Genomic DNA, 18661 nt, shown 5'->3' with positions numbered 1-18661 from the left:
AAGACTGTGAAGTCTACTTGCTAGACTTTTAGTACAATAAGCCTTTGAGGGCCAGAGAAGGGGGTGGGGTCTTCTCAAACCAGACTACCTCCCCTCGGGGGAGGCCTATCTTGCAGCCGCCTACTCCTGCTGGGGTTAGGTGTCCCTCCCCCAACACACTCCATTACCTCCCAGGCTGAAATTCCCCCACCTCCCAGCCTGCGGGCAGTCCCTCCCACCAGCCCTTCGCCTAACTGCCCTTCGCCTTTCCGCCTCCCTCCCTCCCCCCATATTGGACGGGGAGGGGGGGGGCAGCAAAGGCAGCAGAAACCAGAAACCAGATCTGATTATAGACATTTATTGAACTCATTTATTGATTTGACACACTTCCCCACTCCAATCTAGCACATGATACAATCTGGGTAGGCCAGGCGCTGACACAGGAAATGATGGGAACCCACAGCAGGAGTGGGGGAGGGGACAATGCAAAGGCGCTGGGGGAGGGGCTGCTTGGGGGCTGGGGTGGAGGAGCCCCAGATGGCCTCTCTGGCAGGTGCTAGTAAACCTGATCCACATTCCCCCCAACCCTGCTCATTTCCCAGACCCTCAGCCAAACTCGTCAGGCTCTCCCTTCCCTGTTCCTCTCCACAGCCCTGCTTGCTGCTACACAGCCTTCCACATAACCCTGGCAGACCACAACAGGGAAGAAGGGCAGGGACAGCTGTCCCAGGCCTTGAACAGCGAGGTCTCTGTACCTAACTTTACTACCCTAAATCCTTCCTTCTTTCACGCCCCTCCCAGGCCCCAAGCCAATTTCAGGACTTGGATGCTCTCTCTGGGAGCACTAACCTGCACTGGTCAAATAAGAGTGTGCTTGCCCCACAACAGCACTCTCTTCTAGGCACAAGTGAACAGAATGTGGGGACCTGACTTAGGTTTCTTTGCTTAAAACTCTTGCTACCCACCTCTCCCTAGCTTCCTGTGTCTCCTCCATAGAGTCTGTAGTGTTTGTATCATGTCACTATGACAAAGCCTTCGGAAAGAAAAAAAAAAGCCTTCTCCCCATCACTAGCACCTCACCACTGTTAAAAATCTCTATATTTGTGTTTATATTTCTTTAAAAGTTTATAAAAAGCCTGTCTGTTATCTGCATCCTTCCAAAAGTGATTTGGCCTGGTGAGCCACTCCAGTGCTCAAAACTTGGCCCTTTTAGGTCCCCCGGCCCCCCCCACCCACCCACCCCACTGCATAAAAATCCAGGCTCAACCCAGCCTGGCCCAGCTCTAGTAAGACTCTCTACCAAAAAAAATAATAATCCTGCTCCCAAAGGCAGGGTAATAAGGCCACTGGTGACTTCACATTTCAACAGCATTGCTGGCCCCTGCTACAGGCCTAGGAGGTGGGAATGAGGAAATCAATGGTGGCCCCTGAGAAAGGACCATAACTACCCCCTAATTGGCACAGTGAGACAAAGCCCTTTTCCCTCCCTCCTCCTATCACCCTCCTCTACAATCCCTACATGTCATAGATTTATCTTTATAATTTCCTCAACACTTGAGTGTGTTGCCACCAATCCTTAGCTCTAAAGTAGGGTCCCAAACTCCTGGGGAGGGCTCAAGGAGGAAAAGTGGATAAGGACAGGCCTGGCTCCACCTCCACCTCCGAAGCAGGGGACAAAGCTTCTTGCTGTGACTCAGGGATCTGTGGAACAAAAGAAATGGAGGACAAGCTAAGAAATTCATTTGGGACAGCAGAGTCATACCAGAGGCACCCCTTCACCCTTCCCTCCCCCAAAGCTCCCCCTTCTGTGATGAGGAGCCCACAGGTCCCCATTTAGAAGTTTTGCTATTCTAGTATGACATCCACCTTTCCACCTCCCCAGGGACTCCTATTATCTGCTGTAAGGCTCCCTCTGGCTCAGAGCATAGAATTAGTTGAATATTCAAGAGCAAAGATGCTGGGGTGAATCAGGGGTGCTATACCTGGCTCAAAGTTGAAGTCCAGTCCCTCACCATCCATGAGGTCACTGATGATGTTATCCATGTCGCACTCCAGGTTCTCCATATACATATCAAGATCCAGATCCTGAGGCATTCTGTCATGGCTGGAATCTTCAGTAGGAGATGCGAGCACAGGGGTTCCCAGGACCTTAGGGATGGGAGCGCCTGCCATGACTGGGGGTGGTGCCATCACAGAAAGGTTGGGGACCAGGTTGCTGGGACCAGGACCCTCTAGCGGCGTAGGACACAGGCTGACTCCTGTGCCCAGCTTGCTAGAGGAAGGCATTCCTCCCAGTAACAGAAGTGTAGGAGCCTGAGACAGGATAGGATCTACCTGGGTCATGAGGACATCAGCAGGAGGTGGTGGTGTATCAGAGGTGAGCAGAGCCTCTAGAGACTGGGAACTTGAGAAGCACCCTTCTCCTGCTGACAAAGACCCATCTATTGGGCCAAAGAGGGAGGCACCATAGCTATGTAAGGGGCCAGCAAGCCCAGGATGCTGCAAAGAGAAGCCGGAGAGACCGCTCCTAGAGAGCAAGGAATGGGGAGATGCGAGATTGAGCCCATCCAGTAGCTCTAGATCTTCACTGAGCGTGGGAGGGACCCCCCCTGCATAGCTGCTGGCCGAGGCTGGCATTTCCTCTTCTGCTAGCACTTCAGACTCCGGCCTCATTGGCGACAGCCGGGTGCTGACGGTGCTAGCATTTGAACTGCTTCGTGGACGGAAAGTGGTCCACACATCAGCTTCTTCTCGATTTCGAGGACAAGGGCTGCTTGACCACTTGGCAAAGTGGCCCAGAGGGCTCCTTGGCGTGGCACCTTCCGGTGGAGCTGGCAGGACAGACGGCTTCTTCTTGGGGCCTTTGCTGCGGCCCCGGAGCAGCTTGCTGCTGCTATCCATGGAGGCAGCCCTGCGGCGGGGTGCCTTGCCACCCTTGCCGCCATCGGGGTTCAGCATCCACCAAGAGCTCTTGCCAGTGGCCTCGTTGTGAACCTTGATGAACTTGCTGTGCAAGGACAGGTTGTGACGGATGGAGTTCTGGATGGGAGAGAGATAGTAGAAAAGGGGCGTGAGATATGTATAGCGGAGGGTGGTGGGCAGCAGTCTAATCTAAGGAGAGGCTGGAACACAACAGGAGCATCACCTGTCAAAGCCAGGAAGGAGAGGTAGAGTGAGGTGGGAGACAAGGGACTGTACACAGAGTTGCCAGGCTCAAGAGCATTCTCTCCCCCAATAGATCCCACACTGGGCCTTGAAATCTAATACCTGGGAGGCAGGGGGAATTTCTGTTGAGTTTGAGGCCAGCCTGGACTATATAGTGAGTTCCAGGACAGCAAGAGCATACATGAAACCATAAATGCCATATAGACTGGGTGAGATTATGTGCAACTGTCCCCTATATGTCCAACTGGTAGGTAGGCCCTAGATGTATAGTAAGGCTTCCCTTGAGGTTCTGCCAACTCCAGTGCCTTGGGTACTGGGTCCTGTTATTCATTCTTCTTTTACTGTTGACATGCACATTAATATATCCTTTGCCCCCTAGTAGCCCAGGGTGCAAGATGGACGTTGATACTTCCTGAGCCTCTTTCTGGCGGTACTTATTTTTATTTTTACTGGTTGGTCTATGGTGTCTGATGTACCTCCATCAGTCCTGCCCGCACCCGCACCCCCCCCACACACACACCCGCTCCTTCCCAGTTTTTCTCCTTGGAAGTCTTCTAAGAATTTGAGCATAATTGCTCTACCTTAAAGGTCATTTGACCTCCCCTCCCGCATGGAGCTCTTTAGTTTAGAAATAAATTCAGGAGGAAGTTCAGACATGCTAGGAGCCCCTAAGAAACAGGCTTGAGACAGCGGGAAACCACTTCTAGCTCACTGGTTAAAAAAAAAAAAAAGGTGACCCTTTTCTTGAAGAGCATGGCTTGAGCAGCCTCTTGTGCCAGTTCCTTTAGCAAGACTTCCTTGACTCTGTGCAGATCCAATCACCCCTGGCTCTTAGTAACGGAGCACAGTTGTGTCTTCTAGCTCTGTGATTTCCTCCCTTCTTTTTCTCTAATTCTGGGTCTAGTGAAGTAAATGTGGTGTGTGTGTGTAGGGGTGAGGTGGGGTGGGGGTCTCTGTGTGCGCATGTGCGAACACGCGCACTCGCGAGTGTGAGCACATGCACACGGCGGCTGCAGCGGGTCAAGCTCAGAGACATATTTTGTGAAAGGAATTCACTACTGAGCTACACTTCCACCTATGACCCCTCTCCAGGAGGCCTCGGTACAAGCAAGTGGCAGAGGTCAGTTTCCAGGTGCGCAGGTGCGCGCGCGCGCGCGCGCACATGTATGTGTGCAGATAAACTGTTCACAAAGTCACCTAACTTAAGCTTTCTTGTTCAAGTGAGTGCCGCCCCCTGGTGGGGTGGGAGTGACCCTGGCACAACACCAGGGAAGTATTAAGCTTCCTGCGTGGGGAGGGGGGACACTCTGGGAGCTTGTGGCCCCCTTTTGACTAGGTTTGGCAATGAAAGCAAACCACGCTTTCCTCAGAGAAGCAGGGTCTGTAGCAAAGCTTGTCCTCAAGTCCTCATCTTGAGGGTAGACTCATTACCTAACCTCCCTGGGCCTTCATTTCCTCAGATGCAAAATGTGGACTCCGAACTGCCAAGGCGGACTAACTAAATGAAAAAAAAATTCTTAGATTTCACCGGTTATGGATTTAGCTTAGTGGCAACCATGCGGCCCTGGGTTCAGTTCCTAGAATCAAAAGGGGAGGAAAAAAAAAAAGACTTCATAAACTCTAAAGGCCGTGTTACGTGTAAGTCATAAGAAGGGACTACTCCCAGTGTAACAAGCACTCGTGGTCATTCTACCCTGGAAAATCAACTTAAGGGAAAAGAAAAACAGCTGTGCAGGCTGCGTCCAAGGAGGGAAGCTCTTTGTGAGCTTCAGATTGTGGCATGGCAGTCTACCCAGAAATAGCGCCAAGGGTCTCGGTCAGCTGTCCCATCTTCTGTTCAGTCTGGCCCCTCCGCACATTGTAGATCTGCTCCCTCACTCTAACGTCTACGTGAAGGTCCATTCTGTCCGCTGTACTTGGTACACTAACACAAACCACCTACAGAGAGAGATACAAGGCATGGATACGGGCTGAACCCTCCTTAGTTTTGTGATTAGAGTCCGTATTTCTCTGGCGAAGTTTTCAGAGTTACCGTTTGAGATCTTCCCAGTTTCTTCAAGAAAGACCAAGGACCAACTTGGACTCGAAAGTCAAAGCTATATGATACCTCCTTTCTCCATGAGTAGTATTCCTGAACAAAGACTTTCCCCGTGAGTTTGGAGAGCGCCTTACAAGGAAGGATTTTCGTCAGGAGAAGGTAAACTGAGGCAGATAGCAGCTTGCGGGCCTCTTTCCTTAGTGCACAAGGTCGCTACCTTTCCCCATGGATACCAACCACTTTGCCCCCCTTCACCGCCCACTCCCTCTTGGGCAGAGCAATCGTAGAACAGTTCTGTTCACTGAGGTATTGGGAGGCGAGCAGGGAATCCGAGTAATCCCGCAGGAATGGGCCAAAAGGTGTTGGGTGGGAGGGGAGGGAGGAGGGAAGGCTAGGTGCCGGTGGAGAATCCACACAGTTCCTGCTGTACATAGGATAAAGACTTCTCTGTGGGAATAAATGTTTGGAGCAGCTCAAGCCAAAGTGCTGAGTAGCGAGTAGAGAATTCGATTTTCCTCAGAGCAGGGACAGTGTCTTATTCATCTCCGATCCTCCTGCTTCAAGCTGCTCAGAGTGTGGTATATACTATGTACTAAGTAAATGCCTGTCTAACTGAAGATTAAAGGTGGATCTTTGGGCTTTCCAAAGGGGTGGAAAGGCGGTAATGGGGGGCCCCGGAGTGAGAGTAACTAGAGGGGTCCAAGGGTGGATGGCGTGAAGGTAAGGGAGTCATACTTACCTTCCATCCTGCCGAGCTGTTGCTGTCACCCTTGTCCTTGAAGTAGGGCACCGTGCGGACCATCCATTCGTAGATCTGGGCGAGTGTCAGCCGCTTCTCCGGGGCGCTTTCAATGGCCTGGCTGATGAGTTCTGCATATGACTGATTTCCCCAGGCATTCCGGCGGGAGCCTCCCTTCCGAGGACCTGTTACAGCCCCCAGGATTCCCGGCTGGGGGCCCCCTGCCGGCTCTGGGAGCCGAGAGGGCAACAGGATCGGTTCGGAGTGTCCCTCCGTGGGTACCTTCTGTCCCAGACTGGGCTCCACCTCGGACGGTTCGTGTGGCTCCGTAGCGAGGTCTGGTCGAGGAAGGGGCCAGGTGCAGGATCGCGGACGGCTCTGGGGTTCGAAGTCGGGATCGAGGTCTAGGATCGCGGCAGCCCCTGTGGCTGACTTCTTATTCTCTGGATCCATACGTGGGGTCGAACCTCTGCAGCTCAGCGATCAGTGGAGCCTGCCACAGTCCCTCACCATGCCTCCCCCAAGGGGGGAAACACATTCTTTCCAGTTCTCAGAAAGTCACGAACTTCTCCCTCGTCTCCGGACTCTAGCTCCTAAACTGTCCCTTTCACTCCGTTCTCCGATCCCCTCCGGAGTCCGGGCTGCAGCCTCAGAGTAGCGCTCTGAGGCACCACCTGTAACCTCCGCCTAGCGAAGGCACTTTCTGCACCCTCTCACTCAGCTTCCTGCTCTTTTAAACCTGAGGCACCGTATCCCCTCATACATTGCGCTCCCATCACCGAACGTCTCCTCAGCGAAGTTCCCTCCCCCTTTCAAGTTGCTGCCCCCCGGACACTCCTCCCAAATTTCCTCCACCCGGATCGCTGCCCTCCCCCACGCCCCGCTCCCGGGCGTCACTTGTCCCTCCCCTGGCTCTCCCTCCCCTCGCCTCTTCCCTCCAGGTCACTCTTGAGAGGGTCAAGGTTCTTGCGGCCCCAGCCTCCCCAACTCCAGAACTGAATCCCCTATCGGACCCCCCCACCCCCCGCCCCCCGGGTTTCCCTTTTGTTTTGCTCCAAGCAGCAGCCCCCGCCAGACGTCTCTGTTTACCACTCGCTGGGGCAGCCATCTGCGCACGCGCCTCAGGAGCCACTTGGGAAACTGAGTTCTCGAATCGTGCCACCCTGGTCGTTCTCGAAGACTACATCTCCCGTCCTACCTTGCGATCAGGAGTCCGATATCGGCCGCAGGAGAGCGGCGCGTGGCAGGATGTGGGGAGGTGGAACTTTAATGATTAGAGGTCGTCCCGGACTCTTTTTCTTTTCTTAAAAATATTTTTCCTCATTCCTTCCCTTTTCACCCACTTCCTCGAGTTTCGGGGTCGCCCAAAAGATCGTTTTGAAAGACGCTAGATTTTCCCATCCTTCACTAAGAAAGCAAAGTGAAAATGTATTGCCCTTATAAGAAGCAGAAAGAGTATCAACAAGTAGGGATCTGATTAGAAAATAAGACACACTCACTTGGGGAGTTGAGAGGGAAGCTTGTGTAACAACAAACAGTGTTCATTGGTTATGGTGCACTCTCTCCATTTTCTATGTACATTTCACAGACAGTCTTGCTAGTTTCCTCTGTCAGCTATGCAGGCCTCTGAAATACTGATCTTCTCCTTGTTCTGATCTTCAATGGCTTCTCATTCAACATGTCTCCAACTGAACTTTTTTTTTTTTTAATCTCTTTCTGCACCTATACCTCCACCCTCTAGCTACCTTTAACCTCTGTTATTTTGTCTTTTTTCTGGAGCTGAGGACCGACTCCAGGGCCTTAGCCCTTGTTAGGCAAGTGCTATACCACTGAGCTAAATCCCCGATCCCTACTCTTAAGCTCTGAATTTGGTTAGAGGCTGTTCTGGGTCTACCTAACCTTCTCAGCCACACTGATGGTCACCTTTCCACTTCTGTAACTTGCTACTTCCAAATTCTAAATGGAGACATTATGACTGGGTTTAAGTTCTTCAACAGTGCACCGGCTTCTAATCCTTCTAATCCTTTCAAATAAAGCCATTTCCTAGTGGGCCTATGGGGGGCATTCTTATTCAAACCAGCATATCAAAATTAGCTCACTTACAGCTCACTTAACCATGCAAGGTATGGTTAACCACTATTATATCTGTTTTATAGATGAAAATACAGATGATCTCAGAGATCAAGTGATTTACACAAGGAAACAGGTGGGCCTAAAAATCCAAAGTACTGTAATGTTCAAACTCTAGGAAAGCTCTTCAGGTTCAAGTTACACTTTTCCTGCCCCATCTTTCAACTAAGCACACTAAGTTTGAACCAGCTGTAGTTTCCCCCTATTTTCTAGAAATGCTTCCACCTTATAATAACTTTCCCTTTGCATCCTCTTTCTGTCTTTTTATTGTTGTTGTTTAGTTGTTTAACAGAAATCTTCTTCCCCCCAATCCCTGTCTAGTTTTGCTAGACAGAGTTTCTGTGTATAGCCTCAGCTGTTCTGAAACTCACTATGTAGATCAGGTTGGCCTCCATCTTCTAGAGAGCTACCTGCCTCTGCCTTCCGAATGCTGAAATTAAAGGCCTGTGCCACCACCATCCGTTCTTTTGATTTTTAATTTTTAATTATGTGGACATATGTGGACGTGAGTGCATGACTGTAAGTACCTGAGAAGGAAGGCCAGAGGCCATGATCCCCTGGAGCAGGAGTTACAGGCAAATAGTGAGCTACGTGCTTAGGTGCTGGAAATGTAACTGAGGTCCTCTGTAAGAGCAATATGTGCTCTTAACTGCTGAGCCATCTCTCCAGCCATGCATACTTTTTGGATGTGTGTGTCTGTGTGTGTGATAGGGTCTCACGTAGGCCAGGCTGGCCTCAAATTCATTGTGCAACACAGGATGACCTTGATAGTCTCGTCTTCCTGCCTCTAACTCATTGCTCTTATCATTTATTCCCTCAGGTCTCCATTTCGGGGAAAAATCCCATCCATTACCCCATGTTTTCCTCAGGTCCAGCACGTCGTCCCCGTTGTGCATTTTAAATCACCTCTGGCAAGCTCATGTCATAGAGCTGCAAGTCATATTTGTTTGGTCGTCTGTCCCTTACAATAAGCTATGAGCCCCTGGGGGCAGAAATAAGTTTCAGGTATCTGTGACCTCAGCTCTGGGTCACAGTATATGTTGGTCAAAGGAGTGAATAAATGGGATCAAGAATTGCCTATTAAACTTAGACATTTAACAAATTTTAGATAAATACATATTTCTTTGCCTGGTCATATTGCAATTTTTCTGCTACCTAGTAAGGTTCTAGAGTGACTGTCATTTAAGTTGTTTACCATTTGAATTGTTAATGGGTATATTTTCCTCCCCTTTCCCCTCTCCATCTTCATACACTGGGCCTTCAAAGTGATGTTAGTCTGCTCATGGTATGAGAAACCCTGTTGATTTTCCATATTCTTAAAAAAGTATTGTGTATATATTCAGTGTGTGTGTATGTGTGCATGTGAATTTGTGTATACATTTGTGTATAGCTCTGTGTGAAGGCCAGAGGCCTTCTCTATCACTCACTCTCTGCCTTATTTTTTAAACCAGAGCTAACTGATTCAGCTGGCCTGGCTGGCCAGCAAGCCTCTCTTGTCTCTGCCTCCTTCTCAAAGCCATCGATACATACTGTAAGCCCTGTTTTTATGTGAATGCTAGGTATTTGACTCAGGTCCTCATGCGTGTACTGCTAGCACTGAGCTATCTCCCTAGCCCCTCCATATTCTTTTGTCCTTCTCCAACATGGGTTTGTCCCCTACCTGTGGAAAATTTTGGTGGTATATAGAAGGCCCTATATTCCTACATGGGATCTAGAATAAGGAGATGGGAAATACTTGCTCATGATGCCTGTAAATACCTTCTGCGTAAATTCCTTCCTCCTGTAGTCATTCATAAGTGCTTCATGAATAGAGCAAATTCGATGGCCAAGAAAGTCTAGTGTGGCCAGGCAGTAGTGGCGCATGCCTTTAATCCTACCTTGAGATTAAATCTGCACTTGGGAGGCAGAGACAAGCAGAGGCCAGCCTGGTCTACAGAGTGAGTTCCAGGACACAGCCAGGGCTACACAGAGAAATCCTGTCTCGAAAAACCAAAAACCAAAAACCAAAAAAAAAAAAAAAAAAAAAAAAAAAAAAAGTCTAGTGGCCATTACATTGCAGAGAGCTCTACTTCAATTGAAACAGGTGTGGTGTCAGATCATGTAGAGTTGCTGAGATGTGAAAATGGTAGGGTGGCGTAGGAATTTGTCCTGGTTTGAGTTATGTCTTCCGTTGTTGCCTTTTGTCTATTTGTTTGAAAAGGTCCACCTCTCTACTAATTCACGTTCATCACCCCCTTAAATCTCCAATTCAAATGCCAAAACTTGAGTGCTCACAGAAACTCTCTTCAACTAGCCCAACTTGACAGATGACTTTATTATTTTGTACCCCCTGAACCTCTATGAACTTGGTTTATATTCTTGTGTTTATTCTTGTAGTTATGCGACCTTTTATTTTATGGAAGTATTATTGTCACCCTCATCAAACTGTAAACTCTCCCATTAATCAACAGAACTTTGTTAAGCTATCACAAGATGAAAGTATATCCTTATTTATTTATTTATTTATTTATTATATGTAAGTACACTGTAACTGTCTTTAGACACATCAGAAGAGGTCATCAGATCTCATTACGGGTGGTTGTGAGCCACCATGTGGTTGCTGGGATTTGAACTTCGGACCTTCAGAAAAGCAGTCGGGTGCTCTTACCCACTGAACCATCTCACCAGCCCCCCCCCTTTTTTTTTTAAAGAAAGGGTATAACTATGTGCTCCTGGCTGGTCTGAAGCTCATGGAGATCTACCTGCTTCTACTTCCCAAGTTCTTGGATTAACCGCATACACCACCATGCCTGGCATAACCTTGGATATATATGTATATACATATATGCATATGTGTGTATATGTATATATGTATAGATGCATATATCACATACACACATTATACAATATATGTTATATTATATGTATTATATACACTATATGCTGTAGGACCAGGATTAGTGGGATGACTTTAAAAAAAAAAACACCACCATAATTTTGAAGCTAAAAGGTTAGGGTAACTTATCTCATTGCTGTGGGAATGTTAGAAAAAATGTTAGTCAAGCCAGACATATTGGCATATGTCTGAAACCTCAGTGTTTAGGAAGAAGAAACCAAAGGATCACTCATTGCAAGTTTAAGGCTAAGCTGGTCTGTATAGCTAGCTCTAGACCCACCAGGGCTATATAGGGAGACTGTGCACAGAACCAAACTAAATCAAGCCAAGCCAACCAACCAAACACATACATACACGCGCGCGCGCGCACACACACACACACACACACACACACACACACACACACACACACACATGTCAAATGGAGTTAGCAAAGTGGCAGTGGAAAACAGAAGAGGTGTTGGGAAGGAAAGAGGACCAACAATAGGCCATTTTAAAGGATGAGCAGACATAGCAGGGCCTAGGAGTCAAAGGCTTTTGTCCTATAGTCCATGTTCTCAAATGTCCCATTTGCTACATTCTCTCTCTCTTGAAGGTCATAGGTATTTGGCTGTCTTGCCCTCTGTTACTGCTGCCACCACCCACTCTTCTACTTGGGTGCCACCCCTAAGCCTGCTGCCAAACTTGCTCTATTAATTTGGATGAAGACAGACATTTTTCCATGTCTTTGCTACCCTACTCAGCTCTGAAAAAACACATGAACCTCACTTAGAGTTTTTATAGGATTTTGGTTAGTAACTACAGGGAAAGATGTCATCCGTGTCATGTTAAGAACTAGTTGAATAATGACAACATGAATATTAATGAGTACTATTTACTGGATTTTGTTAAGTATTAAGCCTTTGCTAAGAGCATTACACAAATCATCTAACTTAATATACACAACTAAATAAGCTAAATCTATTACTATTTCTCCCTGCTTTTCTTCTTTCTTTCCCTATTTTCTTTCTCTTTTGTTAAAAAAAAAGTCTCGATTAATTTTACTTTATGTGTGAGTTTTTGCCTGCACATATGTATGTGTACTATATTCGTGCTTGGTGCCTGCAGAGATTAGAAAGGGGCACCATATCTCGTGGAACTGGAGTTATGGGTGGTTGTAAACCTCCACGTGGGTGCTAGGAATGGAACCTGAGTTCTTAACAAGAGTAACAAATTACTCTTAAAGGCTGAACCATCTCTCTAGTGCCAGTTGCGGGTTTTTCTTTTCTTTTGTTTTTGAGACTGGGTCTCATATGTCTCAGGCTGGCTTGCAATTCAGTAGGTAGCTGAGGAGGACCTTTAACTCCAGAGCTCTGGCCTCCCAACTCCCAACTGTTAGGACTACAGGCATGTGCCACAACCCTAGCTGGGTTTTTGTTTTGTTTTCTTCTTTTTAAACTGGAGGTAGTTGTGGGGGACAAACACACCACAGCATACACTCACACAAGCAAAAATAGGAAAACTGAGTTACACAGTTTAGTGGTTAGAGCGCTTACCTAGCTTGGGTGAAGCCTCGGCAGGAAGAGTTTACAGTATGTAAACACATGCTCATACTTTAAACTTAGATGAAAAGAACCAGCTATGACAGTATACTAGTTTATTATGTGCTCATAATTTTGGTTAAGATATATTGAAAATGATAGGCAGATTTTTTTTTAATTAAAAAAGTATTGCTTTTAGGTTGGGGCATGGGGGAGCAGGACTTTAGTTCCAACACTGGGGAAGCTGAGGTATGGATCTCTTTGAGTTCGAGACCAGCCTGGTCTATATGAGTTCTAGGAGAGTCAGCGCTAGGTAGAGGGATCCTGGCTAAAAAAATAAAGGAAAAAAAATTGTTTTTTCTTATACATAGGAGGGGATGAGGTTCATGTGTTGCAACTCATGCAGCGTGACAGTCAGAGGACTGAGGACAACTTCTGAGAGGTGATTCTCTTCTTCCACCACGTGGACTCGCAGGGATTGAAGTCTGACCTTCAGGGTCAGGGTCTGAGTCATCTGGTTAGCACCTGTGTAAAACCTTAAAAACTAAAACCACACACACAAGAAAAACAAAAAAACAAAAAACAAAAAAACAAAAAAACAACAACAGCAGCAGCAGCAACAACAACAACAACAACAACAAACCAACCAGAATCTGGGCTTGAAGAGATGGCTCAGCAGTTAATAGCACTGATTGCTCTTGCTGAGGAACCAATTCCCAGCTCACAACTGTCTGTTCCAGGGAATCTGACACTGTCGTTTTGCCTCTGCAGGTAGCAGACACCAGAAGTGATGTACATACACACATGTAGGCAAAGCACCCATACACATGAGATTTCTGTGAGGTCAAGGCCAGCCTAGTCCATATGGAGAGTTTCAGGACAGCTATGTAGAGAGACCTTGTTTTAACAAAAAAAAAAAAAAAAAAAAAAAAAAAATCCGGGCAGTGGTGGCACACACCTTTAATCCCAGCACTTGGGAGGCAGAGGCAGGCGGATTTCTGAGTTTGAGGCCAGCCTGGTCTACAGAGTGAGTTCTAGGACAGCCAGGGCTACACAGAGAAACCCTGTCTCGAAAAACCAAAAACCAAAACAAAACAAACAAAAAACCCCCCACAAAACCAAAAACCAAAACAAATCAACCAACCAACCAACCAACCAACCAGTCAAGCAAGTGAGCAAGCACCCACGCAACCAACCAACCAAACCAGTGTCTATATGGCTTCTGTGTAACTTTTAAACTGGGAGGATTACTTTAAATTCTGCCTCTTTTTAGAGGCAACATTTTCAATGGATTTAAAGGAGAGTACTCAGTCTTAAGCTTCTTAACAGAAGATCAGAGGACCCAGAACCCAGTGTGCAATGATTAAACATTAAATTCCTTTTGGGGAAGTTAAGGGAAGGGGGCATGGAACAAAATGCACGAAGTCTTCTTGTCAGTAAGAAGGAAGATAAGCATTCCTTAACGGGGTAGGGCGAGGGAGAAGGAGAAGGAGAAAGAGAGACTTCTCTGTCACCAACATGTTTTTGTTCCCAATCGAAAAGACAGGAGAGCAAACAAAATTGTTTTTGCAAAACAAAAATACTTATAATCCCATCTCCCTCATACAATTTTATCTTTGCCTCTCAGATTTCAGTCTTTGCCCATAGGCACAGATAATTTTACAAGGCTGCAATTAGAGTCTCTATACCAGTTCATGTCCTGCGTTTTTTTTCTATAAATGTATCATAAACAGGTTTTCACATTTAGTCTTCCATAATTATAATTTTTAACAGCTACATAATTGTCCATTTCTGGCACTAAATTCTATAAGAAATATCTCTTGTGGGATTAATATAGGGAACAATGTCCTCAGTAACTGTTTAATAACACACAGAAGAGATTTCCATATTACTTTCTCATAACTGCACTGGTTGAAAGCCAGGGCACAAGATGGAAACACTTCTGCAAGCACTGGGCTCACATGTTTCAGGCGTGTAACCTTCTGGCGCTCTAACTTGATCTGAGGACACAACTTAAAATGCCACCTAAAGGAGTGGAAGGATAGAATGTCCCTTACAATATAGTCCATAAATATCTCTTCTCAGAGGCAGGTATTTGACAGGACTTCATAGGCCAACTCCATTTATTCTCCTGAAGGCCAGAAGTAGCAGTACCCTGTTGTTGACTGAGTCAGGATCCATAGGCTTTGGAAGTTAGATGAACAGGTGGCCTGGTGACAGAGTTACCACTCTGGCTTGAAAGCTGAGAAGCCTGACTAGTGTTGCCTGCATGGAAGTTTACCTCATATCCCTATGGAGGTAGTGTGCAGGTAAAACCATTTTTTGTTTGAAGAAGATTTTGAAACTGAGTTTCAGGCCACAAAACAGAGATTTTTTTTTAATCTGAACTGTTTGCAAAGTCATCATGTGGTCTGTGTCTAGAAGGGAAGTCTAAAGATGTTCCAATGGGACCTCTGGTTTTAGGAGCTGTAGTGTTCCACTGTACAGTACCAGTACAGATTAGCTACAGAGTGGGTTTCAGATTGACCAATTGAATTTTGGAGACTGTCAATAAGGATGATAGAGGTTGTTTTATGCAAGTGATGTGGAGTTGTTATTTCTAGCACTAAACATGTGCCAGGCCAATCTCCTCTTTAACAACTGTACCTAGGGCTAGTGAGATGGCTCAGCAGTTAAAGCCCACCAACCTGAATTCAACCCACAGAACCAAAGTGAAGGTAACAGGAGAGAAGTGAATCCATGGAGTTGTCCTCTGCACCTCTGTCCATTACCTCCCTCAATAATAATAATAATAATAATAATAATAATAATAATAATAAATAAAAGAACGGTACCTCTTATACAGCAAAATAACTATGTTAGTAAGATAAACCCAGATTTTTTTTCTTAAAATTTTTAGCATATAAACATTACAATATAAAATAAAAAACTTCTTAAAAAGATTTATTTATTTATTTTGTGTATATGAGTACACTATAGCTGTCTTCAGACACAACAGATGAGGGCATCGGATTACATTACAGATGGTTGTGAGCCACCATGTGGTTGCTTGGAATTGAACTCAGGACCTCTGGAAGAGCAGTCAGTGCTCTTAACCACTGAGCCATCTCTCCAGCCCCCCAAACATTTTTAATAATTAAAATGAATAATATAACTACAATCCTGCATTTTAACATAATTATTATTAGGTTGGTAAACTTCCCTTATTTTTCTCATCAGATTTTTGCATATTTATATTCACAATTAGTGTCTCTTTTGATAACTGTAATCACATGAGTATATATAAATGTGTTTTCCTTGAATTTTTTGATCATTGTAGAATAAAAGTTCTTTTGAATCTGTAACCCACAGTCCTTTGCATCCCCTCCCCTCAGAAGAAACTCCTGCCATGAGTTTAGCTGTTTTTATTTTTAGAGTGCTGGGGATGTATCACAACAGGCATGGTAGGCAAGTGCTCATTTGTTAGATGTACCCTTCCCCCAGCCTTGAGCAGGCTAAATCAGACCTTGTTTTGCCATAGTCACCTAGCACCCCCCACCCCCAGGGTGGAGTCTTCTGACCGAGGTGAAGTCTATTGTCCTGTCACATCTCAGTTTCCTGCAAGAAGCCACTACCTGCTGAGCAGCTGAGCTTGTCTTCCTGACAGATCCTGGCAAAGCAATGAGATCTTGTCAAAGTAGGGGATGTGTTTCCCCCTTTAAAGTCAGACTTAAGAATTAAACATTGGGCCTTGATCAGAAACTTTGTCTTGGTCTCATTCCTCTCATTCCTCTCTCCCATCCATCCCCAGCTCTCCTTTCAGGTACCCAGTTCTCTGTGGCTGCTGCCCAATGTGAGGCCTGGACACGGAGAGATCATCTAACAGATACTGTCTTGGTGGAGCGCCACAGAAAACGGAAGAAGATGGTATCCTGCACGGAAAGCAACATAAAGCATTGATGCTAATGCTAGCCTCAAATTTCATCTTTTTGAAACTGTTGTTGTAGGTACAAAGAAACATGGGCTGAGTTGGGGCAGTGTCTACCCAGCGCTAATCCCACTTAGGGGTTGACAGTGGAAAATGAGACTGGAAAATTCTAAAGGGCATTTGTCCACAGCCTTCAAGAGCTGCTTCAGGTGAGAGGAGTAGGGTTTGAAGAACAGTTGCTAGATTGCACAGATAGATTCTTGCTGCTCATGGTTTCATGAAGAAAGAACTTTAGGTACGAGAACCTGGGAAAAATTTGGAGAAGCTCTGAGAACCACTCAGGCAGATAATATCTCCCTCTGCCTCTGGGTGCTCATAAAAGATGCTATTGATGAGGAGACCTTGCAAGCGCCAGACAGTGCCCAGGGAGAGCTTGAAAATTTCAAGAGGAACGCCTGTTAGAGAGGGCTTTCTCAGAAAAGGGCCCTCTCAACCCTAAGTTAGAAAGCTATAGAGATCCTAATGATGAGCTAACATCAGAGGAGGAAGCTCATTCAGAGAAAGGAGCTGACAAATATTATGATGAGGATCGGCCTCCTTGTGCACCTTCTGCTCTGCCTATGTCCTCTACTGCAGGAGATGCTGCCCAGATGACATGCAACTAAATAAATTAGAGTTTGAAATTAAGCTGCAGAAATCGACTAATGAGCTACAGGAGCTAAAAAAGGTGTCAAGTACAGGGAAAAGCAGCAATTCTGAGATACACCAATCGCCAGTTAATTTCTAATAAATAAAAAGAGAGGAACTGTGCCCTCCCTCTAGACTTGAGCAGGCTAAGTCAGACCTTGTTTTGCCACAGTCGCCTAGCACTCCCCCTAGGGTGGAGTCTTCCGACCGAGGTGAAGTCTGTTGTCCTGTCACATCTGCAGCTTCCTACAAGAAGCCACTACCTGCTGAGCAGCTGAGCTTGCTTTCCTGACAGATCCTGGCAAAGTGGGAAATAGGTTCCCCCCTTTAAATTCAGACTTAAGAATTAAACATTGGGCCTTGGTCAGAAACTTTGTCTTGGTCTCATTCCTCTCTTGTCTCTCCTTCCCATCCATCCCCAGCTCTCCTTTCAGGTACCCAGTTCTCTGTGGCTGCTGGCCTCTACATTTAGACTTTTACCCTTACAGAGGGAAAATGGAGTAATGTTGTCTTAGTACATTCTCTGTTGCTTATATAAGAATATCACAGCTTTAGTAATTTCTAAATAGTACAAGTTTTTGCCTCACAGTTCTGAAGGCTGAAACATCACAGATCAAAGGTTGCATCTGGAGAGGGCCTTCTTGTTGCATCATAAGATGGCAGAAGGGGGTCACAAAGCAACAGGGCACTCAAGAGAGACAGGGAGGGCACTCAGCCTTGGTAAGATTGCCACTCCCATAATGTCAAAGAGACTGTCATGATGATGGCTCTAGTTCATTTTTGAAGGCAAAAGCCTCCCAACCTGGTCACCTCCTAGAAGTCTCATCTTTTAAAACTATAAAATCCGGCCGGGCATGGTGGTGCCTTTAATCCCAGCACTTGGGAGGCAGAGGCAGGTGGATTTCTGAGTTCGAGGCTAGCCTGGTCTACAGAGTGAGTTCCAGGACAGCCAGGACTACACAGAGAAACCCTGTCTCAAAAAACCAAGCAACAACAACAACAACCCAACCAACCAAACAAAAAAAAAACTATAAAATCCGATATCATGTTATCATGTTTCCAACACGTTCAAACTATAGCCATTGCTTTCTTTTTGCATCATTGATTGCATTTATCAGTTTGTTTTTCCGCCCTCATACAGATACTTGTGAGGTCTATTTTCATAGATATATCTAGTTTGTTCCCTTAAACTTTTATGTTATATTCCATTTAGTGAATATGCCTTATTTTATTTAACCATTCCTGAATGAATTCTTTTTTTAAGCCTTTATTTTAACAAGTACACAGGCTTTGGGACCAACGATCACCAGCTGCCCAAATACCAAAAAATTATGCTTCCGAAATCTCTTGATGTCAATTCTGCACTTAGAGCAATCAAGTTGCCCTGCATATGCCACTCATGACAGAAGCCCTTTTTTTCGAATGAATTCTTACTTTTTATCATAAGAGGGTTCATCTGCTAAGTTGTTTTACTTGCCTTCCTACCCATTTGTACACACCGGTGCAAAGAGACAACAGAAGTGAGAAAAACAAAATCATGCTTCATGTAGATGCAGAGACTTGGTCCTGAGTTGACTATTTTGACTGTTTAGATTCACGGTGCTTTCTAGTGGAACTTTCT

At 46.0% G+C, this 18661-nt stretch overlaps 1 protein-coding gene and 1 non-coding gene across 4 annotated transcripts; both read right to left on the bottom strand.

Annotated features, from left to right (window-relative positions):
- Nucleotides 1–321: 321 nt before the first annotated feature.
- Nucleotides 322–6934, bottom strand: Foxo4 (forkhead box O4). Of its 3 annotated transcripts, none has more exons than NM_018789.2 (3): nucleotides 5922–6667; nucleotides 1962–3018; nucleotides 322–1680 (listed from the first exon to the last, which is right to left on the bottom strand). In NM_018789.2, exons 1-3 carry the CDS (start codon nucleotides 6372–6374, stop codon nucleotides 1673–1675), a joined length of 1518 nt encoding a protein of 505 aa, NP_061259.1. In that variant the 5' UTR covers nucleotides 6375–6667; the 3' UTR covers nucleotides 322–1672. The 3 variants fall into 3 exon arrangements, with proteins under 3 accessions (NP_061259.1, XP_030107246.1, XP_006528202.1); XM_030251386.1 differs by lacking the exon at nucleotides 5922–6667 and adding an exon at nucleotides 4937–5005; XM_006528139.2 differs by lacking the exons at nucleotides 322–1680; nucleotides 1962–3018 and adding an exon at nucleotides 3481–5082 and having other exon boundaries at nucleotides 5922–6934.
- An 11389-nt stretch (nucleotides 6935–18323) lies between these two features.
- On the bottom strand, nucleotides 18324–18457 carry Gm22472. Its single transcript, XR_003953181.1, has one exon. It is a non-coding gene; the product is annotated as a U11 spliceosomal RNA (small nuclear RNA).
- Nucleotides 18458–18661: the final 204 nt, after the last annotated feature.

This window comes from Mus musculus, chromosome X (assembly GCF_000001635.26).
Source record: "Mus musculus strain C57BL/6J chromosome X, GRCm38.p6 C57BL/6J".
In the NCBI taxonomy this organism is placed as follows: domain Eukaryota; kingdom Metazoa; phylum Chordata; class Mammalia; order Rodentia; family Muridae; genus Mus; species Mus musculus.
This window is presented reverse-complemented; position numbering and strand designations above follow the sequence as displayed.